This window comes from Pleurodeles waltl, chromosome 6 (genome assembly GCF_031143425.1).
Source record: "Pleurodeles waltl isolate 20211129_DDA chromosome 6, aPleWal1.hap1.20221129, whole genome shotgun sequence".
NCBI lineage: Eukaryota > Metazoa > Chordata > Amphibia > Caudata > Salamandridae > Pleurodeles > Pleurodeles waltl.
The window spans coordinates 470852988-470874232 of NC_090445.1; the positions used below are offsets into that span (position 1 = coordinate 470852988).

At 42.4% G+C, this 21245-nt stretch overlaps 1 protein-coding gene across 1 annotated transcript in view; it reads right to left on the reverse strand.

Moving 5' to 3' along the window:
• The window catches only part of PLXNA2 (plexin A2), a 473762-nt gene that overhangs the window by 35651 nt on the left and 416866 nt on the right, over window positions 1-21245 (reverse strand). The window contains exons 23-24 of the mRNA XM_069238625.1: window positions 6032-6098; window positions 5377-5523 (exon numbers count right to left, since the gene is read on the reverse strand). Coding sequence (XP_069094726.1) covers window positions 5377-5523; window positions 6032-6098 — 214 coding nt within the window. The remainder of the gene's footprint in view (window positions 1-5376; window positions 5524-6031; window positions 6099-21245) is intronic.

Genomic DNA, 21245 nt, shown 5'->3' on the forward strand with positions numbered 1-21245 from the left:
TGCCTCTCCCTTGCTTATCAACAATACTTTTGATTCATGTTGAGTTTAACCATCTCTTTATTTATTTTAATATTTTAGTATTACGTGAACCTACCACAGAGTAGGGACTAGGGCACTTCTCAGTATACAAAACAGTTTACTGGCAAAATTGCAGACAAAAGTTATAGTTACATCATATTCAAGAAAAACAAAACAGTTTTCTCTCCCAAACAACCCACCAGGAATTTTGTTCACACAAACATAAATACACCCACAAACTCACAAAATCCCAAACCCAAATTTCCAAATACATCCCAAAAACAAATGTTTTGCAAAGCCGACCCAAAGAAGCAATCACTTGACTGAAAGGTGTATTTTGCCACGGGATATTTTCTAAATAAATTTGGGAAGGACTTCTCCAGTGATTTGGTGGAAGACTATTCCATTATCAGAAGCTAAAGGAAGTGAAGTTCTTAGTACATGTTTTGGCCATCACGGTCAGAAGAATCAGCAGAAGTAACATCTAAGCTGAGTGTAACAGACATAGGCCATCATGCAGCTTCAAACTGTGCCCAAGGTAGGGCAGAGAGTCTAGATGTACTGCCATGCGGAGGAGAGGCAAATTATGACTGAACTTCTTGGCACCTTTAATGAAATGGGGGTATGCTTAAGGGCACAAAGAACACTGTGACAAATAACCTAAAGATGGTTTAAATGATCAATAGAAGCACGCACAAATAATGGTGAGGCAACGTGGAAGTCCTTAGGGTGCATAAAGTACATCTCTCATTTCAGAGGTTTACGTTTAATACTGTCCAATTATACCCTTTAAGAAATGAGCTTCTGAAAACAAGAGATTGTAAAAGACTCAGGGGCATATTTGCTATTATTTCAAGCAATGCCGGGCAACAAGATCACCTGCTGCTCTGCATGAAAGAAAGAGAGCAGAAATGCTTCATATTTAGAAAGATATGGAGCGTTTCTGCTCTCTTCTTGTGATGGCGCGCTGTGTGCTGCCTAGCGTCAATGCAGACACCCTAGCACGATAATGCAAGGGTGCGTGTGTCGCAGGCAGGATTGTTTTTGTGCAGGATGGGCTGTCTTCCGGATAATGCAAAGAGGCAATTCTGTCTCTCTACATGTGCTGCAGAATGCAGGAAATAATGGGATATTAAGATATTTATCATTTTGACACAATTCAATGTTTATATGTGTTTGTTTATCTGGAATTGTGTCAAATTCCATGGGTGGATGCACAGGATTGCCCATGTTTCACCCATGGAAAGCCTACCACAGTGAAATCTAACGCAACGCCGTGCAAGCCGTTGCATTCACTACATTTCCTTGTAAAGTCAAGTCGCCCTTGTGAGGCTTTGTAAATCCCAGTTAAGGACTTGCGTTGCAGTGCCATGACTTGTGTCATGCAAGAACAATACAAGTCCTTTGTAAACCTAGGCCAAAGAATTTGGCTCCTGAAACCGAAGTGGGATATATATTTTCAAAACAAATGTACACAATCACGACTCAAGTTAGGGATGAAACCCAGTCTTAGAAGGACATACATATCAGAAGAAGAAAATACTTTTAGATACAACTTAGTATCATCAGCGTTCAGATGGATAACTTTACCATCCAGCATGCCTCCCACTTACGACAGGTAGATGGTAAACATTACTGGAGAATGAAGTGAGCACTGGGCCACATCACAGGACAGAATAATTGAAGGACGTCTTGTGAACCAAGTTTCAAAACAACTTCTGGTCCGTAGGGAAAGAGCAGAACTTTTCCAAAATTGATTTTATTATATTTGAATTTTATTTCATGTACAGCATAATATAAAGCACAAATTACCTTTTGGTGCTGATGGACATAAAAAATCCTTTACGGTTGGCTACATTAACAACCAAGTAATGCTTAATAACATATTCAACAAACCATAAAAACTTTCAGGCACTTTCGGAAAACCCTATCACCCACTGTATCTGTGTGGATAGGGGAGACCGTAGTGACTCATGGTCATCTACTTAAAAGATCCCTTCGAAATCCAAAAGGGCAAGGAAGTGCCACCTCCCTCATTCAGAATGCTTAGAGTAACATCGATAACGTGAGCTGTGGCTGTCTCTGAGCAGTAAACAGAGTGAAGGCCTCGTTGATGCAGTCAGAGAAAATCATATTTCTAAATAAGATGGTTTAACTAAGCAGAGGCACACGCTCTAAAATTATACCCAGGGATGGAAGAGCAGTAATGGGTAGGAAAGTCAAAAAGGGTCAAGAGAGAAAAATGTGTCTACCTTTTACAGAGACACGAAAATAACCCTGACTCAATGATACGCCTACAAATACAAGAATGCAGGAGAAAGACCTTCTTACCACGTCCTTCATAATAACAAAACATGAAAGATGCACTGAAACTGTTCTTTGGAAAAAAGTCATATTTAGGGGAGGCAACTAAGTCCACAATGAAACAAATGGAGGTTTAAAACAGGAAGTGGAGTGATTTAAATCTGAATCAGTTCTAATATGTGAATAAAAAGCTATGATATGTCTGAATTATCTGAATGGAGAATTAGAACTTCAGGTAAGAGATTTAAATAATATTTGATCATTAAAAACTGACTTTGTTTTACAATTTTTGCTTAAATCTGCATTTTTCTGACAGAATACGAATGCAGAGGGACTACAGAAATTATTTTAAATTGACAGAAGAGATCAGTGCAAGAGTTGCATTGAGCCTGATGGATTTGTTGGTAAGGAGCAGATAGTTCTCAAGTATATAATGGCATGTTTTGTTTGATTCTAGCTCTGCATGCTTACAGGGAAAGCTCACCTAACATCTCATTGTATGGGATAAAGCATACCCTGCCTCACATTATAATGGTATTGTAAGTCACAGAGGAGTTTGTGAACATATTCCTTTATAGTGTCATGAAACTAGGGCAATATCCTTTTAGTGCATGGCAGAGAGTATTTTATTCCTTATAATACATGGTCACATCATCATCCTTTCCACGTACTGCTTAAATCCTTGTCATCTTGCTCTTTCATGTGAAAGAGAGTGTATGGTTGAAGTCTTGAAAAATAAAAACAGAATCTGTAGTGTGAAATTAAACACACCTAAAAGCAGTAATTTGTTGCAATAACTTAACGGAATCAGTTTAATGTTAGTCAGATTAAAAATAATGCAGCTCACAATATTTAGAAACATACAGAGATATTATCTCTACGTTAAGGACCTATAACCTGCCAAAAAAAAACATATTGCCATAAATCTCTCCTTTGTGTAGGCTAACCTACTATACCAAGATTAACAAATGATGAGGCCAACTCATTTGTAACATAAATTGCGTTACAATGGATGAAAAGGCAGGAGTAGCATTTCCTGGAAAAAAGAAGTAGGGAAAATAAATCAACAACGTATCCTACATTAGACACTGAAAGCAGAAAAACATATTCAAAGTAGCAATGTTTCGGTTTTTAAGAGATGAGATGTCAGACAACATTGCAAAGTCAAAAATATCACCTTAGAATGAGTAGGATTAGCTATAAAGAGGACAAATTCTGAAGTTTGGCCACTGAGATACAGTGAAGTCCTCTTGCAGATCCTAAAGCAAGTTAAGAAGACCCAAATAAAATGGTCAAACACTGACCTACCACAGCAAAACTAACAATATAAGAAAAGTCAGCTAAAGAACCAGTTATATTTTTAAGAGGTGAACGATTAGATTAAGTGGAGTTACTATGAAAATGTGGAAGGGATGCGGAGAGATATCAGAAAATACAAAAGTGGAGTGCTGTGGTTGTTAGCACTGGGCACAGAGCTGGCAAGGAGGAGAACGGCAATCCATTTGGCAGCTGTGTGACCACCTGCGCATAAATGATGGAAAAGGGATTTCCATAGTTGGGATCGGACGGATGAACAGCAAATTAAAGCACGAGGAGAGATGATAAGCTCGCTGAGGATATGGCTGAATGAGCTTAGACGATGAATAAATTGTTGGACCCTTCAAATAATCAGTTTGGTTAGTGAAAAAATGTTGATGATTTTTGGGAATGGCTTGCGGGTTGAAGGGGCCTACATGTGTTTTTCTACCTTTAGGTGCTGGGATGTGGAAATACGCACCTAACAATAATATACCAGAAGTCAGTATTGTTCTAGGGAAGGTCTGTTTCATCAGCCACATTCAGGGGCAGATTTATGGAAAGTGGCAATGCAGAGCACCCCTCTGCGTCCCCCTACCACCACTATGTGTGCACCGTATTTAAAATATGCTGCACCATGGTGCAGGGTAGGGGGCAATAGCCTAATTCAATGTGGCGCTATAGATGTACTCTGCATGAGTAGCGCCAAAATGTTGGTGCTACTCCTGCAGAGTACATAGGGGCCCATTCTAAAGAATGGAAGCCCCCTTTTAACAGTGCTGTAAAAAAATGGTGCAAGGAAATCTCATAGACTTCCTTGCACCTTTTTATCAGCCCCCCTAATGGGGAATGCCCCTTTTGCATATATTATGCTTGGGGCAGGCATAATGTAGCGCAAAAGGTTACAGAGTGGCGCAACGCATGCATTGCACCACTCTGTAAATACGGCGCGGGGATTTCGGCCTCGTTGGGCCACATTAACATAAAAAATAATGACACTAATGTGCCGCAGGGTGGTGCTAGGGGATTATAAGTATGCCCCTCAATCTGTTGTTACTGTGATTCGAAACTTTAATAAAAAGCACTTAAAAAAAAAAGGTGTAGTGGGGATTAGAAGCCAGGTCCCTGAACCTTTAAAGACAGCAGCCACTCTGCCCTCAGGTTTATGAACACACCCAACATGACCAACACCCCAGCAAAAAAATAGGTGCAGCTGATGAAGCACATCACGTTTCTGGTAGAAATAAACTAAGTACATAAACAGCAAGCAGTCGGATGTCATCAGCACTGGTGGCAACTGATCTACAATTGAGTAACAAACATACAATTTTAGATGTGAGAATTTTTTAATGAGAGTAATATTGGAATTGGATTTTATAGATCATGTATTACAACCTAAGCTCTCAATGAAACCCTGGAATAGCAAATGTTTGTTCCAGACGCCTAGGTGCTAAAATCAGGTAAGGCCAAACCAAAAGTTAAAAATAAATGAACACACCCGTTATCAAAAACGAAAAAGAAACAATGAATTTCAGTTTTTTGCCCTGACACATAATGACAAAATCTGCATTCATTTTTTCCTTAATTTATTGCCTCTCTTTTGCTCACTGCGCTTTTCTCTGACCTTCCTGTTGCCCCCGTCATTCCACCACTGCTACCTGGAGACGTGGTGACAAGGGCCCCTGCTTCCTCCTCCTCCTCAGATCAGGTACCTCACAGGAAGTGGGACAAGCGCGTAGAAGCAAACCTTGGACTTACCAGTGTTTTGTACTCTATCTGTTGTCTTATCAGCTTGTCCTCGCTCAGAGAGTACCGTGCTTCGCCGGTGATGGAGTCGATGGGCCCTTTCTCCATCTGTTGCTTGATAGCGCAGTAGAGCATGAAGAGAGGTTCACCCGCACACTCCTGTCAAAAACACATAATTCAGGACCTGCTCAATGTAGGGCACACTCAATGCAGAAGGACACTTACCATCACCACAGCAACAATGCCTTTGAATGTTCACATTATAAGGTGATAGCAGAAAATTCCATCCACGTATAATGGAAATCTGGGGCTTAATTATCTAAACCACAACCCCTTTCAATTCAGCTCTGTGACCTGTTTGTATGGCATAAAGTGCAGTATAGTACTTTAGAAGGGAAAAAAGGATCATCGTTCCTCTCACGACAACATGAACTTGGATGAAGTATTTTCTAGGCAATACTTATAAGACCATCTACATGTCACAAGTCTCTTGGCAACTACGGACAAAGCCAAATCACAATGTGTCAGAGTTTTATGTACTGATACTGTTAACTGAATATCTGCTCTCACGAGTGGGCTAACATTCAACACACTATCTACTAGGGCTATTCCCAGAGAGGGGAGAAATTGGTCTAGACAGGTGCGTTGTTTGAAGTTGCAAACTTACCTTCAGGAACTTGTGCAGTAGGAAGGCGAACCAGTTGGTAAGCATCTTCTCGGCAACAGATTCCGTTCTGCAGGAGACAAACCACAATTGATGGAAAGGTTCACAGAACTCATATGCATTTTTCATCCCATTTAGTGGAGAGTGGATACTGTGATAACTAACAGATCAGGCAGTGAGATGGGAGAGAGGATACCCTTCTGCACGGGCACTTAAGGAGTCATAGAAATCCCACTGCAGCTAAGTGCTGAAAGCAACAAGATCTGCTCAGCGAGAGAGGTTTTAGCCCATCACTGGTTCACTGAACACAGATGTTTTTTGTGATTTACAGAAAAACGCTATTTTGGAACAGGCCATAGTGAAGAGGGGGGTCTATTTTAAAGGCAAACACTGATGTAAATATATGTTTTGTTTGGAAACAACCTTCTGTAAAGAAATGTATTCTATAGCAGAACTTCTCTAGCCATTTTTATTCTGAACTCCATAAAGAGTGCTAAACTCCAGTACAGAAGTATGTGAAGATATATTTACAAAGGATCACATCTCTCTGAAGTGAGATTTATTCTGGAACGGAATTCTTAAAAAAGAGATTTATTGGACGAGACCACTCCAAAGATTAATTATAGAACATAGCAACATAAAGAGAAATTTCCTCCAAAACATATGCCCCTATAGAGAGGTATTTAGAAACTGAACACCACGCAAAATTATATATTCGGCAAAATATTTTGTTAAAATTGAAGAAATTTATTTTGAAAATAAACTCACTACAGTATTGAAAACAACTGCTTGAGCTATTGTGCATTCTGAAACAAACTCTCCTGAAACTGAGTTATCCTAAACTAAAATGTAGGTATCTGCCTAGTAAATTGAAACAGGAAATCCCAAGCACCGAATGAAAGTCAAAACACCTCTAGAGGTTCAAAATAAATAATTTGTGGTTTGTCAGGACTGGCCTCCTATGCACATATGTGAGCAGAGTCTCATCCATTCCGCAATAGTCTAAGGAAAAAAATGATGCATACATATCTCTCAATGATGTGAACCAGAGGGGATTCACAGAGAAAACAAATATATGTACTTTTCAAAGGGAAGACAAGCCAGGCAAAAGGAAAAAAGTCCCATTAGAGATAGAGAGGACTAGACGAAAAGGTGAAATGAGAAGGACACTATAGAGGAGATCATCAATCTATTTACTATGCATCTTGATGCAGGCTACATTCTGAAATACAAGTGAGTGCTGGGATTATCTTCGGGGCTTCGTGAGTTGGAAGCCCTTTCGCCACCCAGAATACAGAAAATCTGGGATTGTCTTCATACAGTTGTGTTTTCCATATGGAGTGATGAGTGTCAGTTTCCCTTGTATGAGGGCCAAAAAGTGTTTCTGAAGAGACTAAGGGGCATATGTGAGAACTGGGAGATTTCTATTGACGGAGAGTTGACATTAAAAGCCTAGAACGGCTTGTATAGGGAGAGACACACACATCAGATGTAACGCACTGTATGGCACACACCAGCCTCCTCTAATAGTTTTCTGCTTGCTGAGTCCTGTCAAGTGGCAAGACATTTGCCTTACTGGTAGCTACAACTCCTGGCTATCTGGCCTCCATTCTGTTGTCTATGTTCGGCCTCCAGTGCAGATACAGTCTAAAGAGATCATTAGTCAAGCATTTGTGTTCCACAATAAAGCCTTTCCTAAGGAATGTTGTTCCAGAATAAATTATTTTTAGGGAACTTGTTGCCAAATTAGCATGTCTTCACATGGCTTGATTCCATAGCAAGCCTTCAGGAGAATTCTCTTTAATAATATATCATTCTTCTGGAACTTCTCTTGCAGAATAAAATCTCTCATTTAATTACGAAGAAATGTTTCTTCAGAGAGTGAGGCTTATGTTCACATTTCTTTTTAGGGTATTATTTCGAGAAGAAGTGAGTCTTATAGGGAGTTTTATTCCAGAGTATGTTTTTCATGGACTATTAGGCATAGCTTGATATGTGTCTAGTTCCACCCCCACTCTTCTGGCCTTTCATAAGCATTGTGTATAATATGGAATTTCTCTGTTTGCTATAAGGTCCATCTGCCTCTGTACTGTGGAGATAAAGGCCATCTCAGCAGCTTCTGCACTCAATGGAGCATGGATAGACAAACCAAAGATGAACAGCGGTCTGTGGTGAGAAGAGTGAGCGTGTCCTGCTTCATGGCCAACAAACACTGAGTGTGCAGGCGGAAACCACTTTTGAACAAGAAAGTACTGACAGAAGGAAAAAGCAAGGAAAAACAAAAAAACATCTCAAAGCTCATCCCCGGGCACCCTCTCGATCCTCAACAGCGAAGGCTTGTGGTGCTCTCACACTGCACGTGGTGCAAATTATACCCCAGCACTGTGAGAAATGACAGGGGTGGGCAGTAAGTTGCGACAGTAGAGTGACAGCGGCAGCGCAAATTGTAGCTTTCCCACCCCCTAGCTTCTTCTTCTCCCTCCCCACCACACCCAGGCTCCCTTCTGCACATTGTGCTGCACATAATCCCTAATTCAATACCACGGTCTTCTAATGATAGCATGTGATGTCGGATATTTAAAACTGCACTGCCTTTTTCATTGTTACAATTCCGGTGGAATTTCTCTTATTTTTAACTCTCTTCATGATTTTGTTGTGCTGAAACTGCCCTTTCGATGAATGCTGTTTTACATGGGAGAACAGGTGAGCTAGTCAGGTGGGCTAGCGCTTCCTTAGAAATTCTTCCATCCATGGGTATTGGTTTCAATCCTCTGGCCAACTAACAAATAACTATGAGCATGCGGAAAATTGCTTGGAAGCCTGCATGAAGCAAGGAAGCATCAAAATGTCATTATGTTCCTAGTTGACTATCACTTTTGGGGCCAGTCGCAGAAGAGGGACCAAGCACGGAATGGCCATGGTAAAGCACGATAATCTAACTCATCCTCCCAAGCATTGATTAGATGCTTCGGTAGGGAAATTAAGAAGACGCCAATAGTACTTTTTGTTCGTTTATTATTTAAGCACAAAATAATATTATTTAAAGCAACTTTGAGACTCTGAGGAAACAGAAATAAATAATATAAATAACAATGCCTGTTTAAAACAGCAAGAATGTTGCGCCTGTTGGGTGAGTGAAAAAGCATGATTTGCTTTTTTTGTGTTGTGCTTATTTTAGTGTGTGAGGGAAGACTGTACACTAAAAATATATTTCTGAGTTGTGTGAAAGAAGCTTGCACAACTGCTTTGTGTTATCTAACTAATTTGTTTGAGAATAAACATTTCACAGCTGCTGCAATACCACTTGTGTGTGGGAAGCTTGCACTACTGCTACCTGTGCTTTGTAAGGTCTGTGTTACCGGGATGCTTGCACTGGTACTTCCTGTGCTGTACGTGTTCTATGTGAAAGTGAAGCTTGCACTGCTTCTGTCCATATTGATTCTTGGCTGTGTATGAGCAAGGGTATAACACTGGCCCCTGCAGCCCCTGTGGTGCAGGTGGGTCCCCAATCTTTCAGGGGGCCTACATTCAGCCCAAGCCAATGAATATCTTTGAGATACTTGAGAATCAGGGGCCACTCCTCACATTCTGCAGGGTGGTCCATCATTTTGTGTTATGCCACTGAGTATAAGGGAAGTGTGCGACAAGCTTCCACAGATACTGGCCACGTTGCATATGTTCTGTTTGTATATGGAGCACTGCTGGAATTAAACAATTGTGAGGCCACTACACTTTCCCCATAATTATAGATTTGCTGCATTTGCCACATAATCCATCATCTGCCACATAATCTGCTGATTTTAACAAAAAAAATGTATTCTAGCTCAAAGAATTTAAAAGTTACTAAGTATGCATACTTGTTTCGGTGCAGTGGAAGGCCCTTGGCAAAGCTGGGCTGGTCACCTTTCTGTTGCTTATTGCTATATTGTGATGTTAAACTGGTACTAATGGGGTGCAACCAATGCCCATACAGTTTTACAAATGTAAAAAATGCCGACATAATGAAGTTATACAATTACAAAATGTGCCGCATTATACAGCCTAATTTGGCTTTTCTTTACGTATAATTTACATAACACTGCTGTGAAATTTGCCCCTATCCTGCCGCTGGGTCTCTGAGGGTAATAGGCACAGATGTTCCTTGTGAAGAAAGGATGCTCCGGTAATTCTTACTGTACCTGTTGTGCCTGTGAGGGCAGTGAGCACTGATGTTGCTTGTGATGAATGTCTGCACTAGTACTTAGTACTGTTATTACTGCATCTTCGTGTCTTTGAGCGTAGAATGCACTGATGTTGCTTGAGATAAAAGGTTGCACCTTTCACTGTTGTACTGCATCTGTTGTGTCTGTGAGGGTGGTATGCTCTAATGTTGCTTAGGATGGAAGCACATACTACCTATGCTTGTGCCCCACGTATCCGTTTGTGACGGAACCTTTCATTACTGATGCATGTGGCATGTATATTCTGGATATGCGGCATCAGTGATGCCAATGTGCGGTATCCGCTGTGTGCTAGAGGGAAGCTTGCACTGTTGGCTGAGCGCCATTTTGTAGCTCCGGCGTGTGGATGATCAATCACTGGACTGCTGTCGCCAGTGCCACAAGTCCTGTGTGTGCGGGAGGCAGAAGCGTGCTCAGCACTTGCCTGCAATGGGCAGGTCTTGACTGATTGGGAAAGGTTGCACTAGTGATCACAAATCCTTCATTTGCTTTACATCTAAGAAAATCTGAAACTAACTGATATTTCACATACCCAGAATGATTTCTGATTACAGAAGAGGTCACCGTGTTGCAAACCCCCTTCTCTTTAGCAAACGTGGTTCAGCCCCGACACCTGTGCCCAGGTGGCTTCTCAAGGCCTTTACAGGACCAGAGAGGACTTTATTGGCAGCTCAGTGTCCTATCAGCCCTGGCCCCACAGCAGCTCCGCTTGGCCTCTTAGCTTTCAGACTAAGGCATGAGAACTTGATAAACACGTTCTTCCCTGTCCCCGGGGTAAACAGGTCTTCATTATTCTACAGAAAAAAAAAATTAGAAAAAAAAAAACACAGCCTCTCTTAACACTAAAACTATATCGAATCTTGCGAGGCGGTTACTCATTCGCCATTAAGTCAGAACGAAATGTTCCCACATGAAATGTGTTTTCCGCCTTTCTTTTTTTTACATTTCTGAATAATAAACCAAGGAGTTGAAACCAGTTCATATGCCTACGAAAATTGGCATTTATTTTAAGACTGCCTTCATACAAAAAACAGAACACAACAATCTCTTCAAAAGGCCTGTCTTGCCTATCAATCCCTTTCCGAAAAATACGCGAATCGGTATTTCTTTTTGCATTTGAAGTGCCCTGGTTGGTTCATAGTCTGTCACCGCAGCAGCAAGATGGCTGCGCTGAAGGCCCATGTCTGTTCACTGTCATACGGTCCATGCAGGCCAGAACCTCTGGCAGATCAACCGCTGCCCCAAACAATGGAATTGAGGGTCACTACCAAAAAGAGTAAATATTACATAAAACGTTGGGTTAATTCTCCCTCCTGGTGCAATAGGCATGTACAGTCCATGCACATTTTCCAATGCATCATACTGCCCTGACGATACCACCACTCGATTTACACACACTAGCTATGGAGTAAATTAGGATATGTTTTGGGCTTGTGAGATTTAATCAAGGTATGAGACATCTTTAGATGTCTCGTACCCGGAGTAAATCTGACTGTGAACAAGCATTGCAGAGTGGTGCCTGCAAAGTGCCAACATTTATTTACAAGCTAAATGGTAGGGAGGAGCTACTGTACAAGAAGCGTCTTGCTAACGCAGTTTTAAAACATGTTTTGCCTTTTGAGATGTTAATGAGGAAGGCACACACCTACAGTCAAGTGGCCCGGAACCAGCAGTGGTGCATGTTCAAAATCTTTACTGCGGCGCAGAGTGCCTTGCGGCTGCCAGGCTGAGTCAGATGCCAGTCCACCACCTTTTCTGGGCTCACAAAAGTAGGTCAGCACGGCATGCTCTATAATTTATGTCTTCCATGTGTGCTGAAACAAGTGGTAAGTATTACCCAACTCCATGGTACTCATTTTAACATCCGATCTTGCAAACCTCAGGTCGCATGTAGATGTCTACAATGGAGACATTAGCAATGGAGGTGTCTTACCAGCTGTTCCGGGTAAAGTCTCAAGGCCCTAATAATAAAGGTAAATGTACATGTGTAGATTTACTCATAGGTAAATTTACTCTTGTACCTTAGTGTAAGTCTACAGTTTTTCGTTATTCGCCATTTCCAAGTGTAGATATACTGATGGAGAGACCAGGGTAACTATAGCGGAGTCACTACAGCCTTTAGCGTGCCAGCATTGAATACCCTGCCAGGGAAGGGGTAATGTGAACCAAAGAGATAGGTTTCTTGATGAAGGAGCACTGCAGGGGAATGACATTTGGCGAACCTGAGGCCTGCTCCCCTTGTAATTTGGTCATTGGAGCTGTTAACAATCCGTGACATCAGACTAAAGAAAGTCACATGGGCCATGGTGATATGGAAGGTGGTTTCGCCCTGTGAAAGGCGCCAGGAGTGAATGTGCATAGTGCAAAGTGTTAGACCCTATCCTGGCGCACCAATGGCTCACGTACCTTGGGAGAATGGGAGCACTGCGAGTAGAAACAGAACATAGCAAACATATAACAAACATGTCTACTAACTGTAAAGCCCTCAAACTGCCCCTAATCCCACACTTCCACCCCAGAAACATCTGTTGCCCTAACAAGCATAATTTATTTAACAAATGGTTGAGTAAGAGCAAAATCTCCCTGTACAGTAAAGTAGATGAGGATAACTTATTGCTGTCAAGAGAAGAAGAACAGAAGGGTAAAGTTGACACAGCTGCTCTGCCAGTCTTTTATCTATGGAATATGGCTTGTGACACTTTGTCAAATGAGTTGGACATACAGGCAAGGAGACAAGACCCTATCCAGAAGCAAAGTCTGGAACCCAGGAAGGGGAAGTGGCCAGGTGAATTGCACAGTAGGCGATTACTCTCAGCCTAAGAGGAGTCTGGTGTCTTTGTTGGGGAGGGGATGGGGGCCCTTTGCCAGCCTAAGTGTCTAGGCTTTATGTGCCATTACCGGAGGTCCCTCCACTCGGGCAATATCTTCTACATGGTGAGCAGGATGTTGCTTTAAATGCTTTATTTCCCCACAGCCAAGTCTCAGGCCACCTCTGGTGAGCCAAAGAAGATGGAGCAAGAATCGACATAACTTTGAGTATGGCTGGGAACATGAGAGTGTATTTAAGATTTATTGCCTGCACTTTCTGCTTTTTCGGCATCGAAGGACTGACTTCATTTTTGAACTCACCTCATGTAATCGGGAAAGATCATGATCCAAATGGCTTGGGATGACCACTTTTACATCATTGTAGCTCCCCTAAGGATTGCATCCCTGTCTCTGTAGTTTAACATCCTAATGATAAGGGGACAGAGGGAGTGTCTCTCCAGGATGAAGCAATGTGAGACTTTGTGCAGTGGTAATCAAGAAGTGATCCATCCAAGCTTCCAGGACCTTTTTAGCATTCAACCCCTCAGCTCTCTCTGTGAAGCCAATGAATCATAAGTTCTTTCTACTTGCCCTGCTTTCAGCATCTTCATTGCATTCCTTTAGAGTTTTGGTTGCCGTCCTGAGGCAGGACTTAGTGTATTTCAAAGCTGTGATTGCCTCTTCCAGTTCAGCAACGTGGCCCTCTGTTTCAGAGACTCTTTCAACTACATTGTGCAGAGTCTACTCCTCTCCCTTCTAACCTGGCCTTGAGAGCACTGCAGGAGGCCTGGTATTCCTGGATTACCTTGTCGGTGCTCGATGGTTCAAAAGGTTGTTGAGTCAGAGGCATCCCAGTGGCTATAGGCACGTATAATTGTGGGCTTTTGCATCAATTTTTGGATGCACCTGTGAGGAGGTAGATTAGTCCCTCCCCATGGTTGAAATGCTGTCAAAGCACCAGAACATCCAAGCAGCGAGTCTGATATCCATCTGGATCCAGAGGTGTGAGGGTCAAAAATGGGCAGGGCACGAAGGAGTTTCTGTGGGGACTAGGACACCCCTCGCTTCCAAGGCATCAAATGCATGGAGGACAATGGGTAAGCTCCCTACTGAATCCCCATGGTACAAGTCTCACTCAGAAAGTCAATTTTATAGCAAACAAAGGTTTGATGGTATGAATGGGGAGGTGCTTTCCACAGCGTAAAGCAGGCCTAATGACAGCAATCTACGACTAAGTTAAAGAAGATGCACCAGGATCCCTACAGTAGGCCAAACAATTGGACCACTCGGGATGGTACAGGGTCCACAGAATATGTCACCCAGGTCTCATTGTATTGCCTAGGACATAGATACAAGCCACAAAGAGGCAATCACTCAATACAGAGACACTCAGTTCCATTTGAGCAGGGAAAGGGAGGAATCTGCACAGGCGCATCTGCCTTATCTTCTAATCACTCTGACCAGGGTGTCAGCCAGATGTCCTGTGGAGGAGAAGGGGTGCACCTCTAGCTTGGTTGCACCACAGACTCCTGGTTGACCTGCGGTTAGCACAAGCAGCTGGGAGAGTTACCCCTGTATAGCTGGTACCACCTGGCCACAGAATTGGTTAGTGCAAAAACAACAGATGATGGACGGAATGCAGAACAAATCAAACATTCACCCCCAGTCACAGATCTGGGTTTAATCCATCAGTTTTTTTGCTTGCCATGCCATTCCAGTTGGGACCCAGCCATATGCAAATCAGTCTTGACCCTGTTCCCCATGGGAACAGTCCAGCCCGAACAGCCAGGCTAGATCTTCCCTGGACCAGAAACAAGCATCCTGGGACCGGTTTCAGGGTATTGGTTAGAGCAGGTGATGTCAAGATGACCCCAGCAAAAATGGCCCGGGGATGGAGGAGGGAGAGAGAGAGAGAGAGAGAGAGAGGCCCAGGAGATCTCTTGCCTTCAAGTTTCCAATTCAAATGTCAATTAGCCCCAGATTCAGGGTCCATGAACTAAGGACATCCTCAAATGGGGCAGATCCTGTTTAAGATGTGGAGAGGGTTGGCCTCACGAGCACCTCACGATCTGCTCACCAAGCAGGCCACCCACCCTAAGTCTACAAACAGCACAAAAGGAAACAGTCCAGTGATGGCCGGATCCTTGGGCCGGGGTTCCCACCGACACCACCCAGGGGCAGCATCAACTGCAGTTTGGGAACTTATGCCCTGCTGCTCAATCTTTGCCACCCATCTGGGGCACCGAGGCTCGCAGGACCAGGCTACGGTGCCACCCAACTCTGTTCCATGGGCAGTGCCATGATGTAGACCAGGAGCTTGATCACACCTTTGAGAGGCCTCTCGCTCAGGTCCTGTCTACCGACTACTCCTACTACAGCTCAGAGACTCTGGGAAAGCTACCTCACCAACAGTGGACTGCAGGCCTGGTGAAAGGGGCGTTGCTTGATCATGACTCAACACTGTATCAGGAGAACCATCTGGTATGGGGCAATCACTAAGACCCTGCCAGTGGGCCAACCTCAAGGCCGCCATGGCCGACTTCTGCCATTTTTTTCTAGCCTATGAGGATCAGGCCTACGTTCTTGCCACTAACAGGTTGGGGTAGAAGAAGTAAAATTCCCATGGCGCCATTCTTTTTCCCACCTACGCATTCCTGAGCAGAAGGTGGCGTCACTTTTGAAGAAGGCTAATTAGTGGAGGTGGGCTGAAGCATTGTAGAGAGCGACCACTATCTTGGCCTCCCAGGTAAATAAACCAAGTACTTGCCTCACCTTGCCTCATCAAATGTTTGAAATCCCAAATGAAAAAATCAGAAGACTGTCCAAGAAACATTTTTTTTCAAAGCAGAACTGTTGAATAGCAAGGGTCTACCACAGCAAAAAAAAAATCTCGTTCTTGCATGCACTCTAGCAAGTCAATGCCTAGGTACACCTATCGCCCAGTATGAGTGTGATAACTAATTCACTCACACAGAACATCATTGTGAATCAGGTGCCTGACCTTCTTATTTGTTCATAATGACCTGTCTGACAATTCATAAAACTGGATTCTAGGTAATTGCTCAAGGAGTTGAGTACCAGCTTCTGGGATCTAAGTGACCCACAGAGTAAAGTCATGTAGGACTCAACTCGCCTTTCCCTCTCAGAAAAATGATTGAAGGAGCGCACCACTGAGTTGGGTAATAACACCTATTCCTTAAATTCCAAGACACAATCCAGTTTATAGGGTGCAAGGGCCTTGATAACTTTCACTTCAATGGCACCTGCTTGACTGTTTCAGAATTTCTCACATTGTTATCATGAAATTAAAAAAGTCTAAATCTCCACTTTGAGGCGACTTGAGCTTTATAAAGTACAAAAAACAACAATCTCACTTTCAACTCCAGCGCAACGAGAAACACATTTAAAATATAGGGGATTCCCTGAATTTCCCATAGGAAAGTTTTCCTTTAGTTTTTTCCATATTTGAAGGAAAGTGTGCACAAGTTGGTGGCCCATATAGGGGATATATTATGAGGTGGTTGGTAAGTAGAGGGGGAAAAACTGGTGTCAGAGTCACAAACTCCAGATGGTATCTCCAACACAGTAGCCGGCCATCACAAGTTCCCAGGCATTGAATTAGAGAAAACGTAGATTCGGGAACTAAAGCTGTCCATTAGTGTATGCAGTTGACAGATTCTTGGCCCTTTTCTACCCACATTTTCCTCCTGAGTGCGCCTGAAAGGATATTTGCTTTTATGGATGTGATCCCACCCCTGGGAAAGCTTGAGATACTACTCAGCAGAACTTGGAATAGAAGCCAAGTGGGTCAATTTTTTGGCAATTTTAAATACAGGTGGGTGGGCCAACAAATTAAAAGGGAGAGCCGAGCCAGAGCCAAGCCAGTGGTCCTGCTTGGATCTTACAGCCCGTGCAGGAGCTGAGCCCTGAAAATATTTGCTATGTAAATTATAAAACAAACCATGTAAAATATTTTAAAGTCTCCTCAAATTAAAAAAAAACCTAGATTTCTTTAACGTGTGGCACTAAGAAGTTTTTATTAAAAGTGACAATTTTGTACTACTGGTATTCTGAACCAACATTTTATAAAGTTCTTTCATGCGCAATAATGAAGAAAAAAAGAGTTTTAGTGAAGCAAAATATTTACCTAAGATCACACAATTTAAGGGAAGCCACGATTTATCTTAGTTTTTTTGTTTTCACTTTCTATAAATCGGCCAGTAAATGGGTGTCTATTTGTCTTTCCTTATGTTAACACCTTATTTTTACCTCTTAGTACATTTTTTCCAGTTTTTTAATTTAGCGCGAATTCTAATGAAGGCCCAGCGCTTTATGTGAGCGCCAGTTCCATTACATAAGGTCACATGCATCATTTGTAGACATGGGGAGAGTAAGGGCCAGATGTAGAAAGCCTTTTGCGCCTCGCAAACTGCTAAAAACGCAGTTTGCGAGGCGCAAAAGGCTTAACGCGATGCACAACCTCAAATTACCGACTCGCAATTTGAGGCTGCGACTCGCAAATAGGAAGGGGTGTTCCCTTCCTATTTGCGACCGCATCGCCATGCTGAGTTGGTTTGTGACCGCGAATGCGGTCACAAACCAACTCGCAGTTACCATCCACTTGAAGTGGATGGTAACACATTCGCAAAAGGGAAGGGGTCCCCATGGGACCCCTTCCCCTTTGTGAATGCCACAAAAAATATTTTTTCAGAGCAGGCAGTGGTCCTATGGACCACTGCCTACTCTGAAAAAAACGAAACAAAATGGTTTCGGAATTTTTTAGTTTTGCAGCTCGTTTTCCTTTAAGGAAAACGGGCTGCAAAAAGAAAAGAAAAAAAACTGCTTTATTTAAAAGCAGTCACAGACATGGTGGTCTGCTGTCTCCAGCAGGCCACCATCCCTGTGAGTGCCTAGACTCGCACCTCATTAATATTCATGAGGTGGGTCTTTGCAACCCCATAGCGAGTCGCAGAAGGTGTCTGAGACACCTTTCTACATTTCGTATTGCGAGTTGCAATTTGCGAGTCGCTATGACTCGCAAATTGCAAGTCGCAATTTGATACCTACCTACATCTGGCCCTAAGTGACTTGTCCAGAATCGCAGAATGTTGAGCTGACGCCAAGGCCCAAACCTGGTTCCTCAGTTCCACAGTGGGCAGCTCTGGAGGTAAAGCCACATCCTCTCTCAAGGGCTTCGTTTTTCAGGGCTCTACCGAGAGCAAGAAAGGGGCGCGCGTTTGCAGGAGCATATATATATTTATATATATAAAAAACAACAGCCGTGAATCCGCCCGGGGACACGGCACAGTTTATCCTTTGCCCAGCAAATTTCATCTGAAACAACAGAGCATGTAATTAAATCGGAGGGACCTGTGTTGGTGTTTCGAAGAGATTAGCATGAATTTCCTGCCTTTTTATTCCCCTTTTCACCCCGGGGCTGGGACTGATCTTTCACATAGTGCTTTTTATTTACAATTCAAAATTTCGAGATATTGCAGTGCCTTTGAGGCCTGACTTGTCGGGCGCCAGACTCCTATTTTTATTGAGCCCCAGTCGAGCCCCCAGTCGAGCGCACACACTCACTCACACGATTCATATTTACATTTCAAACACCTACGAGTTAAAGGGCCTTGGACGAGGTGGAAGCCTGCGATATCATTCGGACCACCGAAAAACAGTTTAAACCAAACCAAACGGAATATTAACACTGAAGCAAGACTGCTTTTCAAAATAAATCTTGTCTGTTTAATATAAAATAAAAGGAGTAAGTTAACGGTCCGCGTCAGAGAAGATGGAACAGTCATACACTGTGGAAAAATTAGGAGACTTCCCAAAATCACGAGAGCTGGAAAATTCTTCTGTCCCATTCCAAATTGGGGGAATGAAGAGCGAGAAAAAGCAAGAATGGCAAAGAAGGAGAGCGAGAAAGGAGAGAAAGAGTGGGAGGCGAGAAAGAGGAAAAGTGAGACCCAGGGAGAGAGAGATAGAGAGAGAAACTATAAGACAGAGACAAAGAAAGAAATGGAGAGAGAGGAAAAAAAGAAAAGGAGCGCAAGATAAAGAAATGGATAAAGAAAAAATAGAACAATCGAGAATGAGAAAGAGATAAAGCGTGGCAAAGAGAGCGCAAAAGAGTGACGGACAAGGAGTGGAAATAGGCTCAATGCTGGGTGGGTTAGAAATATCCGTAGAACCATTGAAAATTTTTCTAGGACAACAAAAATATTCACCAAATATGATTTTTTATTCTACATACTAATATGTTTGCATTTTTTCACATTTGCCATTGCGTAAACTATTTCATTGCAGAGGATGACAACATCACCAACTATTAAATACAGATAAAAGATAAAAATGAAACGCAACTGAGTGAAAGCTCCTTAGACTGAGGGCAAGAAAGAATTGGCTTTGCTCCGTGATCCTTACCGTTCTTTTATAAATACATATATCAAATGTAGCACAAAAATAACTATTCCCTTCCATTTTATGCCTCGCTGCCACTTATTTCCAGGCGGATGGCCCTGGTTGGTCTAGTGTTTAAGTGGCAAAACCAATAAGTGTTTATGGATGTGGCCCTGGGGCCGAAGTCTCCCGCCTCGCTATCACTCTGGGCGCTGCACACATCCTGGCGCACAGTGGAATCTTCCAAATTGGCTCTCCAGTGCCCTCGGTTGAACACAGAGCGGGGTTTCTGCAGTGCTTTATCTTCTATTTGAATATGTTCTCTCCTTCCTTGATTTGCAAGAAGCGTGCCTAAGGCTGGCGAGAGAACTGTGCAATCCAAGGTCTGAAATGAACATTTTGTTTCGAAAGTTGACATTTACACTGTGTTCCAACAATTGCAATGAAATATAAATTATATTGAAACAAAGAGCCTGTTTTAGAGTTTGGTTGACAGGTACTCTGTCAAAAACGTGACAGATATATCGTGCACTTTATTACAAGTGCTATCGTATGTAAAGAACTTCTGAAAAGGCAGACGGGATATCCATCACATTTATGAGAAAGTAACCTGCCAAACTCTAAATCAGGGCCAAAGTCTTCCGGGAGCAGCGCAGTTGGACCTTTAAGTATGGTCAAGTCTCCCAATGCATGAATACTTTTGTAATCACGACGTTTTGGCAAATGGTCCTTGAGTTGGTAAAATCATCCTAAATCTTGCCTAAGTAAATACAATATACTACGGTCTGAGTTAAGTGATTATGGTGGTGATTTGGAAATAAGATTGTTTATAATAGATGCAGCTGAAGCAAAGGTAGCTGATTGAATATTTACACAACCCAAATTTGGTGGGTGCCAATATACAAAACATGGAGAGGCTCCATGGAAAGTCTGAGGATGACACATAAGCCACCCTTAAAAGAATAAGTGGAAAAGTCAAAGGCGTTAATGGTTGGCCAATGTTCATGTAAGCATCTAATACTTAATACTTAGTGGAAATTTGCAAGGATGTAGAGCAGCGTTTCTTGTGACTTCTGTGGCTCCCACTGAATAACTACTGGAAGTCGGGGACCATGCCTAAGCGAGTTCTATGATTTAAAACTCAAAACAATACCCAAAATTCCGGAAACAAGTAGAGATCAAGCAAATACACAACTTATACACTGCCATTACATTTACAAACATAGAATATGCAGAAACTGAATTTTTCATTTTTTGGGGAATGTTGGAGCTTTTCCAAAAGTATTTTTATTTCTAAAAGACGAGGCAACTTGCTAGATGCTGGCATATGACTTTGCCTTCTTTCCCCCTAATGTAAGCTCTCTTTTTATTGGCATGTTCCACAGTTTCAATTGAGGCCACCAATTATTAATACTAGATTATTTTTGCACTACTTATGCTGCGCACATAAATCAAGATAAGGATACCAACTTAATTTTTAGCCCCCAATTTCCAATTCCTTCACATTAAGTTTTAGATTTTTCATTTTTCAATGTTGCTTGTAGATGTATATGTACTTTATCAATCTGCTAATAGTATTTAGATTCCTAAACAGTCACTGATCCCCTGAGTAGGTTTTGCGGATTCCGAGGGAATCACAGACCCAAGGTTAAAAACTACTAATGTAGTGAGTGGACATAAAAAGCATTGTATCACAACAAAGAAACAGTCCATCGTAACTCTCAGAATCCAGCTTCTGAGCAAATTTTTCATTGAGTGTATCTTTACCATTGACCCAGTTCAGCTTC